Below are 27,969 nucleotides of genomic sequence, written 5' to 3' on the forward strand. Positions count from 1 at the left end.
TGAAGCTGCGCGTGGGATTTTCCTTGGAATTTGTGAACAAAGTTGATCCACGCGAAGGCGACGTGACCTGGCGCTGGTTTGCTCTGAATCCAGGCAGGCTGATCAGAGATCAGCATCTAAAACGACTTGGGGATGGAATGCTTTTGGCACGAAACAAAAGCTTTTCTTAATTAACTTGCAGCACTTGGTGGATGTGTCTTTAAATACCTGTCAACCTTAGCAGGTTAGACGCCTCAATCACTCTCAACCCTCCTAAAATAAATTATGACTGTGTATGTAAGACACTGATAATGTTGCAAACATGCCTTGTTATGGTTATTTGGAAGCCTTATACAATATAAAACAGAAACTAGTGTTGGGAGTCACTATGTTGGAAAACAGAGCATTTAAAATTTTCATTTTCATATTCCTCTATTAAATTATTGACTACCCATTTGCAAGCAACACAGTGCAATGTTTCTGGACTGCATTATATGGGTACCGCATTGTTCCAGCAGAGTTCTTGTCTATAACAGCAGGCAATCTAACATCGTTTGATCAACAGACCACCCCCGCTGATGAGGCCCAGAGGCAGTGAAACCAGTCGAGGAGGTTACCGTGATGAAGCGAATGCAAAACCCTTTCATCATAAAGGCACATTGGCAGGACTTAAATAGGATGTTTGAATTAAAACGCAGCCCTGCCGGTTTGTTGATTATTTATTTATGTTGAGTATGATATACAGTACAGTATATGCAAGGACCGGATTTATGGATCTTTCATGCCAAATTAGTTGAGAAAGAATGGTACATTTTTAGGTAATTCACCATTTTCTATATTAAAAAAAAGATACTGCCAAATTGGCCTGATACTTAATTCATTCATTCATGTGCATAGAGGTGGGTTCCCATTATTCAATTCCCTCTGGTAATATTTTCAGAATCACTTCACTTAAGAGAAAATACATCAATACAATTGGAGAACATGTTTTTATTTATTTTATAGCTGTTCCATAACCAACAGCAAAATAAATTGATGTTAACATCAAACTGTTTTGTACTCTTCAAAAACACATTTTAATTAAAAAAAAACTGGCCCTCAATGAAATTCTTACTTTAACGTAAATGCCATGTTTGTGTAGGTGGCTTGTTGTGCTTTCAGTTGATGGTGTATGTGGAATGGCTTAGCGTTACACAAGTCGCGCCAGCTACGCTTTGCCATTTAAGCAACACAGTCAATTCCGTGCTGGTCACCAATCTTGCCCATGCAGGTCAGGTCATGGCATTTATTATAATCTATGGCATGCATCGAGTCCAGCTCAAGTGCCCAGCCAAGCCCATTACGCAATGTATTTATGGCTGATGTCAGATATTGGAAAATTACCTTTACAGAGTTTCGATTTAAAGCTTTCGTGACTGCAGGGATTCATCTTCTTGGTTCTTTCGGTAAAGTCACGTAGAATGGAAATAATAAAGTAATACAATTAAAACATCATAATTTTATTATGTAGAATTTGTATTATTTTATTATTTCCATTTTACGTGACATAATTATTTTATAATGTTATATTTTTATTATTTTATTATTTCCATTCTACGTGACTTTACCTTTACAGAGTTTTGAAATCGAAGTTTACACGGCTTGGTAATGCTACGGTTAGGGCACAGCGGCAGGTTTCAAGTTCAAATTCCAGTCGGGGGGGCGGTGGGGGCGGCTCAACCCAACCCCCTCGGGTGTTCAGAGAGTAAGTGCCACTTCGTGAGAAGTCCAACAGTCGTTGTCCGAAGAATGTACAACGGGCTCAACATCACCAACACTCGCAAACTTGTTTGAGCGGTGATACACGTTGATCTGAAAACTTTTGCAATACCATATCTCAAAATCAAAACAGGTTTACATGGAATGGATTATAACTGGTGATTGGCACCTACAATGCAATATGTTCCCACCAGAAGAGAATAAAATGATTATCGCATTCACCACATTTATTCTCTCCATTGCCTTAAGAACGATGAACAAAAAAACATTCGATACAGAGCTATTTAATATTCACTCTGTGCTTTACATATTTTATTTCCCCACACACGGTTTGAAAGGATTTAATGCCTCGTGGGACCAGCCTGTGTACAACACCAGTCCCCCACTCCACTCACTGTAGGTTTACACTATATGAGAATGGTCCTGTTAATATCCACATCACCGGTCCTCCTGCTATATATGACGGGAATTAAGTGTCATTGGCAAGCAATTAACATCACCACACTCCAAGTTGTCTTTATTCTATAGCCAAATTCTGAAAACTCTTCATTCCTGAGTTGCAGAAATCTGTATCAACACACACGGTTAAAATAGCATGTAACAATTACTAATCGGGGGCTCTGTATATAGACAAAGATGTGGAAATGAGGCTTCATCAGACCTGGATTGAGAATCCACTGAACACTAAGTCCAAATAATATTCTGCCTCATTTTGTTTTTGGGTCCAAGCCTCTTTCCTACCATCAATGCAAACCTCTATAACTTCCAACGTGAAGCCTCATGGCTCCAAAGGCAGCTGCTTACCCCATTTGTTGGATAATCAGGCTCTGATTAATGGGGTTCTCTACAGTTTAGTATGAAGGCTTGCTCATAGAAACCTCTGGCAAAGACTTTAATCTTTGCTGCTGTGGTCACCTCAGAGAGCTGAGCCTTGCTGCATAGTTTTCCCAGCACAGCAACTCATACAGGCCTGGTCACAATAAGTCCACCAGTGAAATTAGCACCATTTTCCCCGAACCCAAAACCAGTCCCTACCAACGAGTTCCTCACGCTGCGCAGTTAAAGCTCATCATAGTCAGCCATATAGTCGGGGTCGGGGTAGAGCAGGAACCCAGAGAAGAGGCTGTCGGCCCAGTTGGGGTCAGCGAAGAGCCCGTTTTGGTCCGCGTAGAAGATCTGGAGCCACACTTCGTCCTCGGGCTTGAGCAGCAAGAGCGTGGCGCCCGACGCCACGTCGTGGTTGCCCGTGTTGGCGTCGAACGTGCGCACGCGGTAGACCCCGTTGTGCATGAGCCCGATGGCCAGGTGCTTGTTGGCGAGCGTCACGTCGTACGAGAAGTAGTAGACGCCGGGGATGGCGCAGATGAATTTCCCAGTCAGCCCGCTGTAGTGGCCGCCCTCGTTGAACAGCACCTTGTCGAACTTGATGGGCGTGCGCACCTCCGGGTAGCTGGCCGTGATGGCGGCCGTGAAGGCCGAGCGAGGGATGTTGCTGCACTTGCAGCTGCCGGGCGGCCCACGCTCACCGCGCACCCCCTTCATCCCGAGAGGGCCCGGAGGGCCGGAGGGCCCCACGGTACCCGGAGGTCCCTTCACGCCCCTGGGCCCGGCCTTGCCGTAGGCTCCGCGCAGTCCTTTCTGTCCCTGAAGGCCCGGCTTACCGGGCTTTCCATTTGTGCCTGAAATTAAAGTTGCCCGTGTCATTTGTCAGTCACTGTGATGCCATGGCCATTTACCATAGCATGCACGAAGTTGCACGTGCAGGTGCAGTCTTTTGTCAATTCACTGCTGGTTGAGGGCCTCCCCACACATTGCGGGTCATGGAGGATCTCTGATTATACATCACGCTGGTCAGTGCAGGGAGGTGAAAGGTGGAAGGATGGTTGTGGGAGCATAGAAGTACAAGGCTGGGTGGGGAGGGGAGGGTGGGGAGGGGCTGGGTGGGGAGGGTGGGGCTGGGTGGGGGGAGGGGTGGGGCTGGGTGGGGAGGGGCTGGTCACCCCGTAGTGCCCTTATAAAACTCAATGTTTAACCTACTCACGTCGGCTTGTGCCCGCCCTCACAGTCGGGCATATTTGCGGAATACACCACGCCGCCGTTGACCCTGGCCATTGACCGAGCAACCCGACGTTACTACCAGCTCCCTCCGCAGGAGGAATGTGTTCGTTGTGTTTGTACCACTGACCTGGCTGTCCCCGGTCCCCCTTGCTTCCCACGGCACCGTCTCTGCCATCCCTTCCCGGCATCCCCGCCGACCCCGCGGGACCCGGAATTCCAGGGGACCCCAGTAAGCCCGGAGGGCCGGGGGGACCGGGGATACTGCACATGAAGCGTGGCAGGCCCTCGTCCACCGGGGGCCGTTCCTCGGCCGCCTCGGACGCAGCCGCGAGGGAGAGCAATAGGAGCAGCAGCAGGGCGGGTGCGACCTCCCGCATGGTGCGGGCGATGCCGCCCACGTCTCGCGCGTGAGGGCGCCGAGGCGGCCTCTGAGGGGCGTCTGTTCTTTGCCCCCCACTTTGGCGAGGGCGCTGGGAGTTTACTGAGCCGGGAATTGAAGTCGCCAACAACCACCAAGCACCACCACCCCCCACCGCCACCGCTGCCGCGTCCTTGAGATGCGGATGGCTTGTGGCTGGTTGCTGCTGTTGTTGTTGTTGTCTGTGTCGGAAGAGAGAGTTGTTACGGCATTAATCACAATTTATTTCACTAAGACGCAAATGTATTCACCATTTTTGTATGCTATGCGTTTAAATACCCAAACGTCTGTGATGCTGTGTAGAGCAATACAATCTAAAGTCAAAGGGCCTCCACGTTCAAATATTGGTGGTCCAAAGTCGGTGGCAGAAATTCCACATTCTTTACATGATGTAATGTCTGTAATGAAGTGACGACTTCGCACTAATTATTGTTGAAATAGTTTGCACACCTGTCTGTGACCAATATCAAGGAAAGTAAGTTGGCACTGCAAAGTTTAATTATTATAAAACCATTAAGCCTCCCTTAATGCATTAATTTAAAACAGACCCATGACCCATTGTATAATTTAATGCATTTCTTTGGCAGCAATGTCTCTCTGCAAAATATTGTTCATTATTGAGAAGGAATGCTTATATTGGCAAGCATCAATTACATTACCTACGTGCAATGTGGTCTAATCGTATTTATTGCCACTGGAAACAAGAGTAATACTTGGCCCAAAACACTCCATAAATCAATATTAGTGATCATTGTTCAAGTAATATTTAAATGTGCAAAACAACATTAATCATCCAAATTTGCATCTAAGTGTGTTGCTGAATTATGCAGTTGTACGCGTTTACCACTCAATTCTGCCCCAGTTTCCACAAAAACCGCTCGTTAAAGAAAACGATGTAAAATATGAAAGCTATGCTTTCAAATTTCAATGTAAATATTACCTCTGGCTGCCTCTAAAATTCACCATTTTCAATACTTCTTCAAAAAAACATTTTAATCAACTTAGCTCTGATCCTTCAGATATCTGCGGGCAGAACATGAGCTTCAGGGCCTATGCTAAGAATGTATCTGGTGTTTGTTTTTACAATGTTTTTGAGCACACTGTGTATAAAACGGTCACTTCATTGCGACAAAGATTTTGCTCATACATTTACACGTGAATAACTACAGTGATATGAGTAAAGGGGATGTTCTTGTTGTTTGAAGGTGATGAAAATTAATTCTTAGCCATTGTGGTAAATAAAAAAACCAAAACGTATTTAGCTGAATTGACTTTGCTTTAGAGAAGGAGAATTGCCCAAAGTGTTAGCCTACTACATTTTTACAAAAGGCAGTGTTTAATAAAATCCGTCCGTTCATTTAGTTCCAGCAGCTGGTGGACCTTCACCAAACTGACAAGTGTGAAGTGTGTGGTCGGACAGCCGCATGATCGAAGCAGACCATTTTTTTTCCAGCAGTGGTAAGGGTTGTTTCTCTCTCCGTGTTTGCGATTAGTTACTGCAACATGTATACGGTTGCCTGCTTGTGCTTCTCCCTCACTCGGCTGTTCCTACACAAACTCAAAACAGGAAAGATATAATACAAGGGCCTGTTCCTCTACAGTAACTCCAGACATCACAGCAAGGACAATGGTCATACGCTGTGCCTTCATGATGCAACCTTTTATGAACATTTTTTTTGTCCTTTTCGTTGGTATTATGAGCATATAAAGTATTGGAAATCCATTCTATGTCATTTATGGAATCGGGTGAAAGCTGTTGAGTTTATTGCCTCAATCGAAAGAATAATCATGATATTGATATTTTTGTACAATATTGTCATTGATAAATGTTGGCTTTGGGCTATGACAGTAGCACCCAGTGAATATATCATCGTGCCTGAAGCCACAGGGCTTGTCACCTTCACTTCACAGTGGACAACACGCGTGGGTCATTTACAACAGAAATAAATGGTTAATGCCTATAATCAAACCTCTGAATGACGGGCTCATTGGCAAGGCACGCCATGATCACTGACCACTCCGCCCGGCATTCACATTTAAAATGTTTGCACGTTTGTCAAAGATGAGCTGCATTTGGACAGGATCCTAACCATGACTCTCTCACATGGTTATTTAGTAGAGACCTTGACATTCATACAGGACTGTACATCAGACTGTATTGCTTTTCCAACAGCAGTTCGACTGGGAAATCCATGGGTGGTATTCATTGTTCCATTTGCAAAATTAAATCCAGAACCTGCTTAGCATTTTATCTATGATATATACTGTAAGCCATGTTTACAGTGTAGTATATGCTATTTATTATAAACGCAAGATATGGTATTTTATTTCGCTTGTTTATTAGAAAAATTATTGGGCTCATCAACAAATAGAAAACTTTAGAATTGACAAGTCGAGCAAGACTCATATGAAAAATATGCAGCTAACGGCACGGTGATTTTTTTGTTTAGTAAGCAGCTCGCTGTATTAGTCAACAGCACACTATATTGATTGGTAAGCGGTGCGCTAGGTTATGAAGCAGTACTATATTACTGAGATATACGTTTGTGTCTAAAGCCAATTTTTTTAACTCTCTATTTACAGTCTTTTCAAATACATTTGGAAAGAACTATTGATAAATGTGTCATTAGGAATATACATACTTTATACAATCATGTACGAATAACTTTTGTTTAAAAACTGTCTATACATTATTTAATATATTTCACGTATTTATGCAATATCATTCAGTTTTATAAATCAAAGTTAAAGTGATTTCCTGCTGAGACTATCCATGAGACATCCACTTTTGACATCACCTCAACGTGGTCTGTATTGTATTTCCCAGGCAGGGATGATAGGCTGGGTCAACCCCCAAACAGAACTTGAACTCATAACCTTCCGATTGCAAGCCACTATCTCTACATCTGAACCATAACGTAGAATGCAGTGCTGTGCAATTCAACCTTCACTAACTGTGGATGCAATATATGGATACACTAATCAGACATTCCAATCAAGTCAAATTGTGCCCCTGGTCAAAGAAATGCTGGAAAGTGCACACATCGAAAGGCAATCCTAAACAGTGGTGGAACTTCATCGCTGCTGTGCAAAGGACCGTTCACTGCCGAAGAAACCCGCTGCATTGACGCATACAGACATACAGCGGTAAGGTAAATGTGCAGCACCGCAATTACCAACTCACACCGCTGCTGGCGGAAGGCCCTGACCGAGAGAGAGAGAGAGAGCTCTGGAGAGGCTGCCTCGAGGCTACGTTCACCGACTCTCCACGCTGAGCAGGCGTGCTGGAAGAGGCAGCAGTACCCACACTTTACCCCAAACACACACGACCTGCCGAGCGATTAAGGTAGACAGTACATACAATGTCGTACTCGATGTACGCAGATGCATTTGTATCACTGCGTGGATCGAGTCTTGTAATTTAAAGGCATTCCCTGCAAGCTCTGGGAATTACATATCAGGAAAGTCTGTTATACATCAAGCCGTTGTGAGGAGATGAATAGAAAGAGAGATTTTCCCCCTGGCATTGTAATATATGCGTGTATTGTTTATATAACAGCTGTTTCTAAGTATTTTTTTGACGATTTGTAAAATACTCGTTGGATTCATTTTCACTGTAACCATTCTGCCTCGAGCGCTTAGCCAAACAGCCAAATAATGACCATTTTCCTTATTTATGTAATTCCCCCCCCCCCCCCGCGCGTCTGAAATTACCGTGCAGCCGTGAACCCGAGTTGCCACGGCGGCTTTGCTGAATGTCAGGCTGCTACAGGCAATGATCACAGCCCCGAGGTCTGTAGCAGTGACCAGTGAAGGTTTAATCGACACCCATTCTCGCCAGGCGAGTGCCAACACAGAGTGCCTGCTCCCCTACGAGAAGTGATATTTAAATCCAGCGACTCAAAAATCCCAGCCTGCATTGCCCTCCAGCGGTGCACGCTGAATCGGAGGTAAATCTCTACTTTGACGATGCCAACAACGAATAACACAAATTAAATATGATTAAATTATGTTGGATTTGTAAAATAGGTGCTATGCATTGTCTCTCTGCTCAAGCGTAAGTGAGCGGTGGGAAATCCACATTACTATGGTTGCAGCCAGTACCTCCATATGACAACCACTTGATTTCCCACAGTGGTACTCATTTTATTTGCCCTAACATAATTCAGGTGGGATTTTAACGTATATATGATGTGTATCATATTTATTGTATTTTAATCTAATTAATATTTATGGAGCACCTTCTCTCAAGGCACTTGACACATACAATATAATTGTTGAACTTGAATGGCATTTTAATTAATTAAAATAGCTATAGGGTGTTTATTGCAAATCAAGAGGCAACTGCAGTCCTGTTATAGACCCCCAGATCTAAAACAAGGGGCCAAAAGACCATGCATGTGTATGGATTGCTACAAAGGTTTCCAAGATAAGTTTGTGCTCAGAGCTGAGCCACACAATAGCAACACGACTCAAACTCTCGACCGAGGCCCTCTCCTGGATGGCAGACCTCAACATTGACATGTAACTCCTGAACATATTGTCCTACGCAATAATAGAATGGAATTTCGATATTTAGGGCAACCAAATAAACACAGCTGATTTTCTATCACGAAATTCCTAACAGCAATACAACCTTACACTAAAACCTCAACAAAAACTGCATCATTTTACGTGAGTTATTGTGACCCAGTGCAACAGACAGACGGACGAACAATACTAAAGCGTATACGGTTTCAACTTTAGTTGAAAAGCGTAACAAATATGTGCTTCAGCATCGCATTCGTAACACATCCCTTCGTGGGAATCGCCAAACACGTGGGCTGTCGTCTATCAAGGGACACTCCAAAAGCACACTTTGCGCGGAAACTTTTACATTTCTCTCATCCGGTGGTGGATGCACGGCTTTCACGGGGTTCAGATTCAGCGCCTGGCATTTCTCTGTGGATACTTGGAGGAAACTGGACTCTTGCTCTGCTACACAATGGGATGCGGAGACACAGCGTGGGGTGGCCAGCCACCGCGAGGGTGGTTTATTTTTAGACCAGGCTGGCGGGCAACTGCGTTTCATCAAAGGAACTTTTTTTCACTCTCGAATAGCCAAATTACAACCAGGTGCACGTGAAGCAGGGGGCGTGGCTGTGGTGGCCGTCCCACCACGCACGTGGATCGCCTCTCACAGGTGAGCTGCGCAGGTGAGCTGCGCCAATGTGCGCATCCCCCTTTAGGTCACTCGCTCTCTATTTTTATGTTGAATTTAAGTTCTGCACTTGCAATTTAGCCTGGTAAAAAAATGTCCACCTGCTCATACTGGAAGTATTGGGTTAGCTATCATTTCCCGTAGCAACCCCGACCTCGTGATAAATACTGACTTTGGGGACCTCATTTGCCAGTAAAAATATGATAATTGGTTCTTTACCCTTCTATCTGGCAACAAAACTGACACCTTTTTGCAAGGAGTCATGTTTGCATAGACCGCAATACCTGCAATACCTGCAGTCAAAAGGCGCAAAAGTGCGCCTTTTGGCGTCATCTGGTCCAACCCATATGAGACTAGACTCGAAGGAAAGCTGTCTCGGGTGTGGACCAATCAACTTCAAGGACAGTGCACATTATCAGAGTTATGGTCTTTTGTTTGTATTATGACTGCAGGTATTGCGGTCTATGCAAACATGACTCCTTGCAAAAAGGTGTCAGTTTTGTTGCCAGATAGAAGGGTAAAGAACCAATTATCAAATACTGACTTATTCCTCTACGATATAAAATTGATATATATAGCATCTACATACAAGTGCATCTCAAGACATTCAACAAATAGCCATATGTGGTGCACGAGGAAGTACAACAATGGAGGTAAATGTGGTATATATTTTACGGTAAGGTGCAAATAAAGACATTTCACAGATAAGAGACAAACAGTGAAAGGCCGAGATCAAGAGGGAAAGGCATCGAGCCTGGACCTGCGTGTGGTTAGGAAGGGAATTCCAGGCAAGAAGGTTTTGGAGCCGAGAGTACTGATGGTCAGTAGAACAATACAGGGAAGAGGGAGGTGAGTAAGTAAGAACATTTGTTATTGCACACTCTTATAAGTTCAGTCCATCATGTATTCGCATTGATCACACGTTGAAACGGGCTCTCTGAAAAACAACACCAACAACCGTTTTTCAGTCTATTGCAGAATTGGCTCAGACTCAGGGATGGATCTCGGACATGAGCTGTTAGCGTGTTCCAGCGTCTTTGGGCCGGAGACCGCGAAACTGCGCAGGCCGTGTCGCGCCTGAGGTTCACACGCGGCGAGATAGGACGGAGCAGATTGGAGACTCTTGAAGACGAGTCGGCATGCGCAGGTGTGATTCCACGGAGAACCTTGATGGTAGCAAGTCCAACCATTTAGTTGACTTGGGATTTGATTGTGGTGGAAAATGAGGATTGGGGTGATGTGGTACCGTTTGCAGGTGCAGAGGAGAAGTCTGGCACTGGAGTTGAGGATTATTTGGAGGATGAGGGATTTTAGGAGTCCATAAAGGAGAGTTGCAGTCGTCAAGGTGCGAGAAGATGAAGTAATGGGACTCTATTACAACCACGTGTGACTTCTCTTACTCACGTTATCAACCGTGAACGAATGAAGGACGAAGCTAATCCCAAATGTCATATGTATTTCAAACACATTATTGTAAGAGGAGCACTCAACTCTATTGCCAGTCAGAGAAGGATACTTAATGTTGAGTGATCAATGTTACATACAATAATTGCGTAGACTTTCCACACGCATGCCAATACACTGATCTCCTTCAATGTTAGGTCCGTGTGTGGCGCAGCCCCATGAGTGCATGTTAACTTTCAAGAATCTTTTCACAACCCTATGGTTCACCTAATAAGGTAAAGTCAGGTGACCTTTGGGGGGGCCGGTCAGTGTTTGACCAGTTCTGCCCAAATGAACATACATTTCGTTTCTAAATTAGCTATAAAATGCAGTCACACAGAACTAAACAGTTTTAAAGGTGACGTAGCCCAGTGTGATAATGAGTGCAGTACCTGCAATCACGTGCTTTGGATGTGGGTTTGGTTGATGATGCAGAGATTATCGTGAGCATTGAGACTCCTAACCCCTGCATCTAGAGATTGTCAGTTCATGGAAATAGAACAAATGTGCTCATGGCATATTTGGATGGGTATTTGAGTATTTTGTCCAGATGCTACAGTTTCCTCCCACATGCATGAGCCAACACATCCAAATCAGCTCAATGAGGATTTCCTGTACAAGTACGACACTATCATTGATTTGCTTTTTTAGCTAAGAAGTGCTGTATGTGGTAGAAATGATTACGTGTATCCTGGTGCAAGGACACGTTGCATTATCTTTGCTGCTGATTTGGATATGACTTTCACAAAAAAATCGTGAATTAAAAAAAAAGTAAAATTGGCTGCTATGTTCGAGAATGAATCTCCATGTAAAACAAGCATACAATAGGCTGACCGTGCCAATGTGCTGTCCAAGCATTCGGTTGCCCCGAGAGTCAATTAATTGAAATCGTATGATTCCGAAGAGCCAGTGGGAGATTTGCTACGACCACTCGTGACGGCGTCGTCCTCAGAGGCTGCGTTTAAGCACGGCACTGGGCCTGGCTGTGGTTGTGCTCCGTGGTGGTCGCGTGTTGTGTGTTCGGGCAGAGAGAGAGAGAGGGGGCGCAGGCCCCTTGCGTGCAAACCTACAACTTGGGGTCCATAATTTTTGTTGAGGGGTGAAGGGGTAGTAACTAACTAGCACGCAGCGTTTTGTTTACGTGACAAAGCCTTAATAATTGGCTGTGTCGGGTAGTGGCGGGTTTAACGACGCATTTATATTTACGCGATCTAACCCAAAACACCTTGGTTATGGATACTATTGGTCGCGAAAGCCTACTGCTACTACTCCGTGTTAAACTGACCCACGATGTTGCTCAGGGTGAAGTGAGCACGATGGGACAATGCTTCATTTCCGTTGGTGGCCTTGAGTCATTTGTGGAAATCCCACATTCCCATGGCTGTAATCAGATTCCTTCAATGAATTATCTTTCAATAAGCCCAAATGCATTACTGTACCAATGCTTGCCTTTCTAAAATTGCAAGGAGAGTTTACGTGAGTCTAAATATAACTTTGAACGTGTAAACATTTGGCATGAATGGAATAGGCATTCTTTTAAATACTCCCGCCGAGTTTACAGACATGAGGGTAACTATTACTAGGATGTTGACATTTTCCAAACGTTTACATGTGTTTTCGTCAGGGAATGGTCCCGGAAGATGACACCACGCTCTTTTAGTGATACATGTATTTAAAGGGACTCCTCTACTTAGGGACGAGTTAGAATCCAGAGGTCTGTTCGTAGGTCGATTTGTTCGTAAGTCCAAATTTACTCCTGTCAATTCCCAACATGGTGTACGGCATGTACACTATACACGGGAAATGGCTTTACGAGTTGTATCATCTCCTGTAGATGCCACTGGTTCTTATTACTACCACCCTCAATACTTTCATCACCCTTACGCTTCTGAGAGATGATGGGGGATGATAATATTCGTGAACAGCACACAAAGAATGTTGTAGTGAGGCTCCATTCCCAGCCCCTGTCGCTCCATCCATTCCATCACCTCCCTCACTGAACGCTATCAGCTTGTATTTTAAAGCGCCCCGGGAAAGGGCGCTATATACATTCCGAAATAGAACAGACAATAGTGGCTGCCTCGGCATAACAGCTGTGAATGCTGGGTAATGACACCGAACAACCACCGCCGTCGATTGCACGGCGGCTGAACTTACGACTCTCGGTCCGAACAGGCAACTGGACATACGGACAGGTTTGTGCGTATCTCTGAAAGTTCGTAAGTCGAATGTTCGTAAGTCGAGGAGACCCTGTATATGAGACGAAGTTTTGTGGGGCAATTTCTTAATCACAGGACACGAGCTTGATAGAGAAACATTGCCATATAACGCCCTATAAAAATCCAAACACTAAATGAATAACAAAACAAAAGGATGTCAAAATGTTTACTTTCAATGCGTGCGAACATCGTAAACACAACATTATGTTGCACAGGCTGTTGTTGTTCAACGTCCAACAACACAGACCCAAAGCTGACCACGGGGCCTTAACCGTGAGCACGCGGCGAGCGTGCGAGAGCCACGTGCACGTTTGGCTGTGCGAGCTTGGAGTGCAGCACGACAACGCAACACGTCCTCGTCTTGCTTAAGTCTGCCTTTATTTAAATCTCCCGGGATTTTAACTAAAACCCCCCTCCCTCCCCACCACGAAAAAAATCACGAGAAGAAACCCAAAGTCTAATTTTTTTTTTAAACAATGATCCCGAGCAGCCACTGTTTCGTGACGATGGACCGGTCCCGGAGTGCTTGGGTTCTGTTTTTCTTCAAGGAGCCCTTTCAATCAGCGCTCCAGATCAAATCAAGACTGCCTTACAAGTTGTTCCATGGGTGACAGTCTTTAATATTTAGGCAGTGCGCCAAAGCTGTGATAACTCTGCTTAGTTTCTGCTTGATGGATTATTTATTTAGTCCAGGGACCCTGTTGAGTAATGGCGAAATGTCCATTACCACACTGTACTCTGCTGCCATTGCATCTCTCCTCTGGCAGCAGACACACAGTGACTCAGAGGCACCCACAAAATGTACAAATGTGGTATTCTTGAGTCTATGCTTTTCTCCTCCCTTCAACAATGTGACCAATTCTGATTGTTCTGACAACTGAATCCTGAAATACTCAGTAAGGCAATAACAGCAGGCTCAGTGCTGAAGTCACAGATCATATTCGTAATCTAACCAGGAGCCACTAACCACGAAGAAGCATTATCTAGTAGGGAGACTCAACTACTAAAGTGCGCCCCTATCCCTCAGCATTTGTAAGATTGGGTGAAGCCTTATACTGGTAGGAACCTCCTGGTCACACCAGCCCACAGGGGATAATTGTGTCCATCGTGCAGGGAGGGGCTGGGTGGGGCTGGGTGGGGAGGGGAGGGTGGGGAGGGGCTGGGTGGGGAGGGGCTGGGTGGAGAGGGTGGGGCTGGGTGGGGGTTGGGAGGGGTGGGGCTGGGTGGGGAGGGGCTAGTCACCCCGTGGTGCCCTTATAAAACTCAGCATTTAACCTACTCACAGTCGGGCATATTTGCGGAATACACCACGCCGTCGTTGACCCTGGCCATTGACCGAGAAACCCAACGTTCCTACCAGCTCCCTCTGCAGGAATGTGTTTAGGTGAAGGCTCCAATCAACCCAGCCTTTAAGATAACATAGTTGCAATATGCTCGTATTATATCTCTTGGCTGGCCAAGGGATACCTCCAGTTTGCTTCCCTATGGCTGATGCACTTTCTTAGCAGACCCTTGTGTATTTTGTAGCAAATAAATTGCAGTAATCGGTCACTTTTTGTTTTCAGAGTACCAACTGCGCTCCTTCATCAGTTCTGATCAAAGAGGACGTCACAACTTTACATTTCATTTCGTTGTATAACAAAAAGAGGACTGGGCATTCATGTAGCATTTTAGCAGAAGTGTATTCTTGCTCAAAACAGTCATGGGGCAGGATCATAATGAATATATTCAGCGCTTAATTTTCCAGCAGTTGCGCGATTCCCATGATATATCTCCACGATACCAACCAGCCCCGCCTGCATCATAGGCACCCACACACGCGGCCAAAAAGCAACTTCCAACCATGCACTAGCCAAGGCTTTAATGGACCGCATAGAAGAAAGCAAGGGCTGGAACCCGTGGTGCAATGGTTAGCACAGTGGGCTTGCAATCCAGAGGTTGTCGGGTCAATCTCCTTGTGTGACAGTTGAAACAACGGTGCGAGTTTCTTAAATCTCCATCCTCCCTCCCATTGCCTCTGCCCACTCAGCAGTTGAGACGGGTACGGCACAGTTAGTTGAATCGGCAGGTTCTATGTAGGGGAGGGGGGGGAGTAAAGTGTTGCGTAAGCCTACCTGATCTCCGAGACATCAAGATGGCTTGGAAGAGTAAGGTCAAATTCCCTCTTGAGTGCCACTCTACGGATTGCTCGAGTGAAGGTCATTCCACCAGCATTGGCATGAGAAAGCAACTCAGCCACTGCACTTTTACCTACATAAACCATTGACCTAAATAGATGCGTGATTTAATTTCACAGAAACATCGTACTGCTTTTTGAAAACCTTCTGATTTGACAAAGCGAGCAAATGATTATTTTTAACAAATATGGAACGTGGCTGGAAAAGGATCCTGGACTCGTTCACCTTGTTTATATAAATGACATAATAAACGTATTTCAGAACCTGTGCGTGCCTTCGATGGATAACGACGTCTTTATTGAAAATATTTCATTAAGCAGTTGGCGTCATTCCAGTGTAAACACAGTTCACCAGTGAGATTCACCATTCCAGTATAAACACAATGCACCATCCAGGTTCACCAGTGAGATTCACCATTCCAGTGTAAACGCAGTCCACCAGTTAGGTCCACCAGTGAGATTCACCATTCCAGTATAAACACAATGCACCATCCAGGTCCACCAGTGAGATTCACCATTCCAGTGTAAACGCAGTTCAGTGAGATTCACCAGCGAGGTTTACCATTCCAGTGTAAACACAGTCCACCATCCAGGTCCACCAGCTAGGTTCACCATTCCAGTGTAAACGCAGTCCACCAGCGAGGTTCACCAGCGCGTGCCTCGTGGGCATTGCCGATGCATGAATGTGAGTTGTGACCCGAGTGTGCGCTGTGGCTGGCTGCTCCACGCGACGGGGGCACGGTAGCAGAGGAGCACTTGTGAATGGTGGCCTCGAAAGAGGCGGCACATTTTGGAGAAAAACATGTAGCCGTCTTTCAACCCCACGGGCAAAATGTACCTGTTACTTGTAAAGTTGAGTGCTTTTAAGAGAGCACATTGTTTGATCGCTTACAGTAGGAAACTTGGCGTACGCAAGTAAAAGGGGTGAACAACTTACTGAGTTACTCGTTTATGGAAAAGTATCAAATGTTGAACACATTAGCCGCTATTAGAGAGTTCAGATTGCAGCTGTTAGTGCTCACAGTAATGTGGAAGTTAGTTTGCACCCAGTAGCTTGCAGGCACTGCGTGGTGGCCCGTCTGTTTTTTAGGTCTCAACACTAATTTCCAAAGTCGCATCTCAATTTTCGCATGCTGGCTCCTGCAATATAGCCCTATCTGGTCAAAGCCCACGTCTCTCCAGGCTCAAACAATAATTGAGGCGTCTCTCAGCTCTGTTGGCAGCCCTGAGCCAGTGGTTGAAATTCTAAATTCCCACGATGGAAACGTGTCGTATTGCTAGGTCTGTTGCATTGAATGTGCACTTGAAGTTGGGTTCTGGTCCAGTTGAAAATGCGACAGCCATGTGAGACACTCACACAAAATGCGCAAACACCCAGGATCCATCTCAGAACATGTCTTTCCATCCCCGGCACTGAACTTAGCGGAGAGGGCATTACAGGACAAGCCGAGGCCAATGTTCTTAATTCAAACTGAGCAACACTCAGAGACTGAAAAGAGCTGTCCTATCGGTGCTTAAGATCTGCACAAAAAATACAAACTGCAGGAAGCACGCAGACAAAATATGATGGCCCTGTAAAGAGTTGAGGCCTTTCTGCTGACATCGGCATTTCTCAATCCCAAGAGGCCTCAGACTAACAAAGACATGTTGCTCGCTTGTAAGTGGCACCCTTTTACAGTACATTGGAAAATCCCTAAACCCGTGAAGGTCACGCAAATACATTAAACAAAAACATATCTATGTCGTCTTTAAATAATGTACAAGTCATGTAAAGCCTAAATACAGTATGCTCATAAAACATAGCAGCAACAGCAGCAGGCCAAGCAAGCAGAGCACCGGGGGACACTGATAATGCCTCGATACTTGAGCTCAGCTGGCCACTGCAAGCCTCCTTTTGCTATTTCCTGCATTTTTTGTCTATTTTTTCATGCGAGGTTTATCAAAACCAAGTTATCGTGATCTATTGATTGGTCATCTGCTCAATGTTGAGATATAAACCACTCTCCGGGTCCTCATATGTGATGAGATCTCAACGTCCTGAAAGTTGTGGATGTGTGCGTTTCAGGAGACAATGCTGTCTGCTGGCATATAATATTATTCATGCCGGGCGTGGGTTCATGCTTTCAGGTGAAAGCAGTCGTTTTTACATTTGGCCGTCCGTAACCTGGATGAGATCATACTTGCTGGGAGCGATACTTTAGAGACAGTGCTGCACGTATAAGGAGAATTACACACGGATACGACACACGGCAGACTCCGTTAGGCTGGAGTCACAGTTTGACACCTTTCCAAGGAATCGTGGGGTTCAGAATTATTGATGCCTCCATGTATCGGGGAGGATTGGGGACGAGGAGCTGTAACAGAGAACATTGCCAAACTGCCAGGGCCAGCGAGGCTGTAGTGAGCATACTCGCGCACATTTTTGAGAGGTTAAGTTTGGACTGCAGCACTTTAAAGTGTGATGGCTGGTGCAACTGCAGTACTGTACCGAGGATGTTGAAGTAAACCATAAACACAACGCACATGCTCAAGTAATAAAAAAACACTGCAAACATCTGCGCTTATTCATTAAGAGTCTGCCTCCCCCAATATCCACCAACCACCCAACACTCAAGGCAATCCGTTTTGAAAGAGATACAGTGCAGAATTTTCCTTTTTGTGGTCGCAATTTGAAATGGGTCCTCGTCACCTACCAGCTAAACTTGTGCGATGTTTTGTGTTACAATGACCGTCGCTTGACAGCTGTAAGTTGCGCATGGTTTTTGCAGCGATGGTGACAGCGGTGATGACAGCCATCTCCCCCCCGCTCAAACGTGGATTGTGCGGCGCTCAAATTGATGCCTCCAATATTGTCCACAAATTCGTTCCTACAAAGTAGTATTTAATCTATCGACCCACCAGGAATGATGGGCTAAGTCAACCACTGACCAGAATAAAAAAAACTCGTCCGTGAACTCAGTAGCCAACAAGGGCATCCAGAAGTCTGAAGATGCCTCGTGATAATTACAGATTATAATCTGTAAATAAAACTTGATATTATACAGCACCATTCACACAAAGCCTCTCATAGCTTTACATACATCCTTAAAAACGTAAACTCTAACAGATGGGTGGTATGCAAGTTAAAACAAATGTGTTTTAAGATTGGACCTAAAGGACTCAACCGATTGAGAGTTCATGTCCTGGGGAAGAATGGAATGATGTTTCACAGACGAGGCTCCTGGCTGCTGAAATCTCTCTCGCCCATTCATCTCCAAAGCCCTCTTTCTAAATGGACTCCAGTCTCATTCGTGACCATGTGGCCATAAACCACATTTAACCGGAACGCCGCAGTTTGCTGCTTTCTTCTGTATATTTGGAATGGTCAACGCCTGTACAAGTGGGAGGTGCTTTAAAGTTTTAAACTCTCCCCTCGTTTGGCATTTCTCAGCGCCAGAAGGCGCAGCTGCAAGCACAACTATCATTGACTGCGCACGCTTGCAATTAATATTAATGAGCTTTGTTCTAGCTTGGAACAATAGAGAGCATTTCGTTAGCAGCTGCGGTGGGCTCCTTGCAGGAGAAAGAGCCCCACTCTAAAATGGAGCCACGAGGCCACAGCGTTGCAAATGGAAGTTGTCTTCAGTTCTTCCTGAAACTTAAAACTTACTCTGCGAGTGATGCTTTGCGGTAATGGATGTTGCACTTTGCCTTACATCGGTTGCATTGAATCATGCTCGAATAATGTGAAAAGCGGCGGCGTTTTTTTCTCTCACAAAAATGTAGTGGTTAATATTCAATGTGTTAACATTGGACACGTACGTTGGCTACACGTTTTGGGATATATCTCAAACTTATCACCCTTACGGGAAACTGTATGGCCATATAAGGGCTGTCACACATGCACTGCCAAGTCAAAAGCACAGCTGGGCTGTACACATTTTACCACTGCACACAGCATGTTGCATTACAACAACAACCGCTGTAGGCCACCGAGTGGCGGTGGCGTCACCAAGGCGCCTGTGCCAGGCTAGGTGTACTTTCAAGTCATCACGTGGAGTGTGAAAGGCGCTCTGCTGGCAGGAAGTCACGGGACAGACCTAGGTATGACTGGCAGATGTACCACCTGTGCTCCCCACGATGCCAGCTTGCCGCGTTTTAGCTGTCCGGCGCTCCACTCGTTGTTGTGAGCGTCGCTCCTCTGTCCTCCGTTGTTGTGGAGGGCGACTGCCTCCAACTTCCCAGTAGCAGCGTCCTTCACGAGCCTCCTCCAAAGATATGGTCATCAGCAAGTCCACTCAGCTACACATTCTTCTTTCTGCATCGGTGCATCTCTTCTCGAACTCGTGCCATGCCCGATTTGCCCCATCTATCCTGCCAAACAGAAGTTGCTTGGGCATGCGGGCTAAATGACCCAGCCAAAGTTGCCTCGCCTGCCAGAGGAAGCTCACTGATGGGACAGTTTCCAGATATTTCAAGGATCTATGAACTCCTCAGCCAATCTGGTTAAACACAGGATGGATCGTAAGCAGGCAACCCTGAATTTTTCAAACTGGCACAAATGTTATTCATAATAAAGGTTTTGGGGTTAGATCGATCTAACCCAAAAACCTTTATGAACAATATTGATCGCGAAAGCCTACTGTGTTAAACTGGCACAAATATTCATTTAAAGGGCTCCACATTTCTGAAGCATTGAGAAGGGAGCACATAACTGGAAAAGAAGACCTGGAGCTTTGTATGGAGCGACAGACCATGTAGCTTTCACAAAGCATGATGCAGCTGATGAAAAGATAATGCCGCTTCACTCATTTGGAGTGAGATATCCACTGGCAAAGTGAAGCTGGTGATAATCATACAAGCCAGGTATGAAAACTTCTTTACTCTCTCCACAACTGCCCCATCACTCATGGGGAGTTGAGGGGATGGAGTGGTTGATGATGTAACATACACAGGCAGGTGCTTAGTTTTGGTGTGGCTAATGGTAACTCTTTGTGGCATGCTCTAGGTTCAGTAAAAGCATCTCCAACTCCTCCGAGTGAGCAGCAGTTACCAGGTCATCAGCATACATAACAAGGTTGATCAATAGGTATCCATTCCTTGACTACACCCAGGCATCGATCCGACTCCCATTGTATATGTACCAGAAATTAATTCCTCCTGTACAGCCATGGCGACTCAAACTCGGTGGTTCAAAGATGTTAAATAGTTGTAGGGGCCAGAGGACATCCTTGTCACACCCCAAGGTGAACTCGAAATGGCTCCAACTCCCAACAATCCAGCTTTACCCGGGCATGTCCATCATTGTGAACTCGCTACCTTCTCACAGCAAGTCAACCTCTCTAACCACAACATAGATAACCTGACAATAAGGCTCTCCAAGCAAAAAACTAAGATTTTGTTCACACAATCATCAGCCCCATAGCCTTCTGGGAGTGCATAATTTCAGAAGCATCGATTCTCAAAAAGCAATCTCTGGACTGATTTTGACAATGTCTCAACAAAAATAATTATAAAAGTCAGCGCGTCTTGCTCAAATGAACAAGGTGCAGTGATCATCTCCATTGGTAGTTTTGGGACTTCCGGGAGGGGGGTGAGGGCACAATTCCAGCGGCATTGATTCTACACAAGCAAATTAGGGACACGTTTTGGACTATTTTCTACATTCAGTGTCCCACCAATGTACCTGTATGTGGAACGCGGTCCAGAGTTAGCGTGTTTAGAACCATCGATGTAAAATGATTCACTCCCGGAAGGCCGTGGGGCTGATGGTTGTGTAACAAAAAATACTTTAACATTTACACAGAGAGACATATTTGAGGGAGACGTATTTTCTGCTCATCTACTTTGCTACTTATACTCTCCGCAACGAAGCGAATGCTCATTTTGTGTTATCGCTCACCACAGCGCTGCCTGGCCGAATGCTCTATCTGTCTATACTCTGTGTCTGTGCGCTGCGCAGTGCGAGGGCTGCGCTCTTGCTCAGTTAGTCAGTTGGCAGGGATCACAGCGACGAGGCTGCAAGTTCAAATCCCTGCCAATGTCCCTCCCTGGGTTCGTAAAAAATTAACCCGTAAAAACAAAGTTTTTCACTATAAATCCTTTATATGCGTGGCGGCTAGAGTCCTCTCGTCCTCTGGCTTGAGATGGCTGCCACCTATGGGTCAGATGATTGCCTGCCACCATTAAGCAATTGGTAATTAAATATAATATTTTTTTTCCTAAAAAGTGTAAAGTTATGAAAAAAAAATTTCACGAAAATAAATTGTCACGCACAACGAGTCTGTGTGCAAAATGTCAGCTCGATTGGATCACGGGAAGTGGGTTAAAAAACGACCGAAAGATTTGCACGGTCGTAAGCGCGCAAGCAAGCAAGCAAGTGAACTTAATATAAAGGATTAAAAAATGAGCACCACCTGGCGAGGCCACACTACGCAGTGGGAAGCCAACAGCGTTTGTCCCAAGGACTGGTCCTGGCCATAGGAATGTAGAATGGTCACCAGATGACTGAAGCCTACGCGCATTTGAGCAAGGCACACTCACGTTTATAATTGCTTTAATATAGCAATTAAGGAGGTCCAATTAAGCACGAGTCAAAATACACTGGCAGCTATTTCAAATGGCTGTGGTTTAAAAACGTTCAACAATAAATGCTGATACAGTTTACTACACTGCAAAACGTAATGAAGTAATACACACGTGGTAAATGTATTAATGTATAGTACATACTTAACACAGGAAAATCCAAGTCTCCCGATGCCCAAACAATCAATAGGGTGTCAATCATTCGCATTGGCAGTCGTGAGCCAGAGATGGAAATTCCACATTACTCTGATGAATTCGTATCATTATCGCTGTCTCGCGTGTTTTCAGTTTTCAAGTTGTAGCGATACAACCTGAAAACACACCGGAGGCCCATACAGCACGACTGCCGACACCTACAGAGCAGTGTCCTTATATGGTGGCCAATGACTGCTAAAAATATGCAATATAATACAGGATAAACCCAAAGTGATGGGTAAAGTTGACAATGCAATAATATATCACTAACGGCCAGTGATCATGGATAGATACAACTCCTTATTTAAACGAGGCATTTTCAACATTCTATATAACTTATAGTATCACGTATCCCTTTTCATCCGATGGAGAGATCGGATCCTGCTTTGGAAATGTGGATTATTATTTTTATCACCAATAGATAGCGAGTTGCCAATGGACTTCCACTTCAGTCGCTGATATTGTTATATTACGTAACAATGCTGTATACATATACGGCAAACGTTTATGCATTTTAAAGGGTACAGCATATAGATAATGGATTAAATATACACAATACTATGTAATACTATGTATTGTGTACGTGGAACGTTGTGTAGATTCTGATATATAATTATAGACTAGTTTAAACAACTACATTACTCAGGCTTAACTTTCATAAACACTGCAGTGCAACTCACTAGAGCAGCCGCTTGTTTTACATTACGCCACTCTTTTCATGCTTTCATTCCGACCGTAACCTCAACAATGCCAGTAAAAGGCCACTGTGATACAGACACGCACACACAGACACCCCGTGTCCCTTGCCCCGAGGCATCACAGTCGCAGCGGTCTGCACCGCACCCCGCTAACCGTGACAGCTGTCACGGTCAACGTCACACTCACCTGGAGGGCTCGCGCGCCCGGCTCCTGGCGTCCGTCTTGGTTCAGGTGGTCTGACGCATTGCGTAGGGGGCTTGCAGCTGTGGCTCAGCTGTGTAGGCGAATGGACTACTGCCTTAGCTCATCATTGCGTGTGTGTATGCAAGTGCGTGCGCGCGTGTGTGTGTCTATGCATGTGCGTGCGTGTGTGAGAGATGTGTCAAAATGCTGTTGTACCACACTGAACTGCGATCACTGTGTGCGATGACTATAACGCGACATGCTGCTGCTGCTGCCTTTGCTTCATGCTACTGCTTCGGCCACTTGCTGCTGCTGCTGATGACGATGTTGAAGATGTTGCTACACTTGGCAGACCGTTGCTCTCTTGGCCACGCAGGGCTGCCAACCATTCTTGGGCATGGAGCCTAAAAACGCTACATAGCTGAGACATAAGCGAAGCAAAAAAAAAGAATGAAATAAAGGCTGTAAAATCAAACATGTGCAGGATTTACTGAGCACGTGTGGGAAAACGTGGAGCGGGCACGGCAGGGGCGTCCCGTACCCCTCTTCGGTGTGACGAGGTGAGCTCGTGGGGTGGAACTTCAGTGGTGAATTCCAAACATTCGGCTTTGCCCCAATCACACCTGTTCAACCAGCGCACGTGTCATTCCTTCTTGGCCACTTAAATTTGCAGGTTTTGGACGCGCAGTTATCTTTCTTTTAAAGCTCTATTTTAAAAAAGCACTTGGTGTTTAATTCACAATGGAAAGGTTGTAACATAAATCCTGGTGAGGGGCACTCAGTCCATCCACCGTCCTTCTGGAGTCAACAATGCGAATACTACTTTGTGAGATGTCCACAGTGCACCATACCATGCAGAGAATGTCCTGCGATACATGAGAATGTGGAATTTCCAACTTTAACTTGGGGCTATTAAATGATGTCACCCTACAATCTCTTCACATATCAAGCCAAATTATAATGCACAATAAATAATAAAAACTCTCACTTTCTTCAACAGCGTTATACCACAATACTACCGTCTTGGGAAAGAGCCCTTCCCCTGAGCAGAACAAGAGGACACATTGATTGGATTGCATTCGGAGAGAGCATTTGACACCAAGGTGCCCGGGGAAATTTAAGACAATATCTTTAAGTTGACAATTGACATATTTGAATCTCCATATTAATATGTTTCTATCAATAATATTTTATATCCAGCCCATAGAAAGTCCAACAAACATAAACTTAAAAAAGTAAAGATATTAAATCTCACTGGAAAACGACATCTTGCAAAAGCAAAGATACCAGACTTTGCCACGATGCATTTGATCATTTTACTTTCCCAAAAAAAATCGACCAAAACAAAACACAAAACTGAGCAATGCGGTGAGCGAGCGAAGAGCACATGTACAGAACTACAGTACTGCATATTTACAGCATGGCCTCGACACTATATTAACGGTATTGTTCTTGCTATACTCTGCACCAATGTGAGTGTACGCCAGCCACGGTCATTCATCACACTTAACAACAACAACGCATACCAAAGGGCCCGTTATTAATTTTTGCTCTCCGTGCTCGTGTCGTGGGCACGCTCTTATCTCAACACCGTGGAGTTCATCCCTGACAATCCCCCCCCCGCCTCTCAGATTTCATGCGAATATTCAGTGGAGTACTCGGGCACCAGGTTTGTTGCAACCCCAGGCTTCCTGAATACAGTCCAGTGTTTGTGTTGCTGCCTACGGGGGGGGCTTGCCGCTCCTGCATTTAGGACCTTTGTTTGAGTAAGTTCCAGACACCCCTGCCCCAGGCATGGAACACTCGCCCGAGGGCGCCGGCGAGTCTGACCTCTCGACCAATCTTAGGCACCCACAAGTGAGACACAACTACTGTATACAAACATTGGCAACACTTTGGAACTAGTCCTGAGATGACCTCGACACACACCAGCCCGTAATGCGACGTTATACAAGCACAGCGATCACCACCACCATCACCTGATCGGAAAATGAATTAGACGAACTCACTCTGGATTAATCAATAAGGTGTGCTTCCAATTTAGCGCAATGTTTCTGCAAAGTGTACACGCCAACTGAATGAGCCAAGTTCAGTGTCTTCACGATACAGATAATATGCCGTTATATGTTTGTTTAACCTTCAAGGTTTGCTAAGACAAAATAGTTTAGTTCATATGCCAAATCAAAACTTCGTTTTCTATAATGTTCCCAGCTCATTCAGAGGTGTTACAAGCGCTATGTCTGGAGAAAGTAACACAAATATCAGTCGTGGTTACATTACATTCCTCCCAAGCTCTGTGGTCCTCTATATATTAAGGTGTTATCGGCCAATTAATAAGTGTTCGCTTATGGGAGTAAACTGGAGCACACAGATAAAACCCATGCATGTGCAGAATATTGGGAACAAATTAGATAAGCAGACGACATTTCTCCATACATCTGTCTCTGCACATAAAAAATAAAGCATATTTTACACAAGCTATTGGCCCACGGTTTTATGAGCGTCTGTGGGACTGATGCATTGTGTAAAGATTCATTTTTTTTTCATGTACAGAGACAGATTCGGTATGTGAAGTAGACATTGTCTGCTAATCCATCGAGATAAATTGGCTATATGCAGCGGCGAGATGGATTGTGCATCACGAAACTGTGGGATGACGATGGCGTGCAGAGGAGACCTTTATCCAGCAGTAGGTAGAACATGGTTGATATCAGTAACTGCAAGTATCATCACAAATTGATATGCAATGCAAATAAATTATATATCTCTTTGTTTCACATGTTAATCCCATAAATGCCATGATTCTAATTTAATAAAAAAAACACAAAAAACCTTTGCACATTCCTTATTCCCAAACCCTGCTACATTAGCTCGCGTGCACCCAGAGGCAGAAATATTAAAGCCAAGCATATAAAATGCTGGTATATGTTACGTAACATATGGACGGCAGAGAGAATTATGTAATCACCACTTTCCTTGCGTGGACTTGCTTTCTGTAATATAAAATAGAGCAGAGAGTGCTCAAATGATTTACACCACCAGTTTAGCAAGCCACGGGCCTATTATTGATATGGCCTCGTGCCACACGTTGATGAAGTGATTACGCTGCGGTACTCTGCGCTGTGTCGTGATGTTGTCTCCACAGTGGCGTGGCATAGTACATCTCAGTTCATCCATTCGTTCGTTTCTCAGTCCGCTTGTCTTGATGAGGGTCGCGGTGGTGGCAGCATGTTGAGTAGGGCGGTCCAGACCTCCCTTGCCCTGGCGACAGACTCGAGCTCTTCCTGGGGAATCCCCAGGCGTTCCCAGGCCAGCCGAGCTACATCGTTCTACTGCCGGCGTGTTCTGGGCCGGCCCCCGGGGTCTTTGCCCAGTGGGACGTGCTGCTGCCCGGTAGAGTTCCAGGGGGAGTCTACTGCCCGAACCACCTCAACTGGCTCCTCTTGATCCGGAGGAGCAGTGGCTCGACTCTGAGGCTTACCGGACTACTGAGCTCCTCACCCAATCACAGAGTGAGCCTGGCAACACTGTGGAGAAACCTCATTTCGGCCCCTTGTACCCGCGATCTCATCCTTTCAGTCATTACCTACAGCTCATGACCATAGGTGATGGTGGGAACGTAGATCGACCTGTAAACCACGAGCTTTGTTGGAGAACTCAGCTTCCGCTTCACTAACACGGAACGGTACAGCGCCCGCACCGATCTGCCGGCTGATCTCCCTCTCCCACTTACCATCACTCGCGAAAGAGACCCCGAGGTACTAAAACTCCTCCACGAAGGGCAGCTGTTCCCCTCTCACCTGGAGAGAACAATCCAGCTGTCTCCTGGGCGTGAACCATGACCTCAGATGTGGAGGTGCTGATTCTCATCCCAGCCGCTTCACACTCGGCATCAAACCGCTCGAGTGCCCGCTGGAGATCACGGACTGACGAGGCAAAGAGGACAACGTCATCTACATAAATGCAGCGATGCCGCCTCCATGTCCCCGTACCGGATACTCTCCATACCTCGGCTGCGTCTTCATATCCTGCCCATAAAAGTCACAAACAGGAGTGGATACAACACGCACCCATGGCGGAGTCCAACACCCACAGTGAACGACTTTGATTCAACACCAAGAATACGGACACAGCTCTCACTCCGGGAATAGAGGGACCGGATAGCACACAAAAGCGGCACCGGTACATCATACTCCAGCAGCACCTCCCACAAGACATTGCGGTGAACACAGTCACATGCTTTCTCCAAGTCTACAAAGCAGAGGTCGACTGGTCAAGCGTACTCCCATGACCCCTCAAATATCTGTGAGAGGTATAAGAGCTGGTCTATTGTTCTACGACCCTGACGGAATCCGCATTGTTCCTCCTGAATCTGAGGCTCCTCTCCAGCACTCTGACACAAGCTTTACCTGGGACGCTGAGGAGTGTGGTTCCTCTGTAGCTGGAGCACACCCGCTGGTCCCCTAAAAAAAAATGGGAACCACAACCTCAGTTTGCCAATCCAGAGGAACCCTACCCACCTTCCATGCAACATTGAAGAGGCGTGTTAACCACGACCCTCCTACACTGTCCAGCGCTTCCAACAACTCTCAGTTCAACGAGTGAATATTGCTCCCTTCCTCGCCCTGGACGACCGCCACATCCAACGTCCCCCCCCCCCTTCCTCTCTCTCTGGGCAGCCCGGCGATGGAGCCCATCCAGGCTCGATGACCCCCCCGGTGCAGTTCCGCCACTCCCACACGCAGCAGCAGCTACGCCATTGCGGCATCAGAGGCCACTTCACTCCGCTGGAGCTGTATATACTTTTTTTAAATCGAGATTGACAACTCGTGTTTTATTTAGAACGGCTTGTTGTGTTTAGTTTGTTGTCCTTCCGTCGCGCCTCCGATGAGCACGGTTGGCTACGTGCGGTGCGAAAGAAGATCAACGTACTATACAAGCGCCAAACTTAAAACTACATAAACATAAATATTTCACCAGCAAAGGCCCACTGAGCTATATAACTCGTTTTTCAGAAGCGACAAATTACATAGCTCAACACAGTGGATTATCACGTGGAAATGTATAGCAGCCAAAT

At 45.6% G+C, this 27,969-nt stretch overlaps 1 protein-coding gene across 1 annotated transcript; it reads right to left on the minus strand.

Moving 5' to 3' along the window:
- Window positions 1-884: 884 nt before the first annotated feature.
- On the minus strand, window positions 885-23,314 carry LOC133343199 (complement C1q tumor necrosis factor-related protein 7-like). Its single transcript, XM_061552635.1, has 3 exons — window positions 22,896-23,314; window positions 3,923-4,395; window positions 885-3,416 (listed from the first exon to the last, which is right to left on the minus strand). Exons 2-3 carry the CDS (start codon window positions 4,170-4,172, stop codon window positions 2,797-2,799), a joined length of 870 nt encoding a protein of 289 aa, XP_061408619.1. The 5' UTR covers window positions 4,173-4,395; window positions 22,896-23,314; the 3' UTR covers window positions 885-2,796.
- Window positions 23,315-27,969: the final 4,655 nt, after the last annotated feature.

This window comes from Lethenteron reissneri, chromosome 17 (genome assembly GCF_015708825.2).
Source record: "Lethenteron reissneri isolate LAM-NWPU_2019-01 chromosome 17, ASM1570882v1, whole genome shotgun sequence".
NCBI lineage: Eukaryota > Metazoa > Chordata > Hyperoartia > Petromyzontiformes > Petromyzontidae > Lethenteron > Lethenteron reissneri.

Excerpts from the sequence above, each read along its gene's own strand:
- LOC133343199 (XM_061552635.1), bottom strand. The coding sequence starts at position 4,172 with ATGCGGGAGGTCGCACCCGCCCTGCTGCTGCTCCTATTGCTCTCCCTC. Across the intron at positions 3,417-3,922 it reads GGGGGACCGGGGACAGCCAG|GCACAAATGGAAAGCCCGGT; the intron begins GTCAGTGGTACA and ends CTTTAATTTCAG.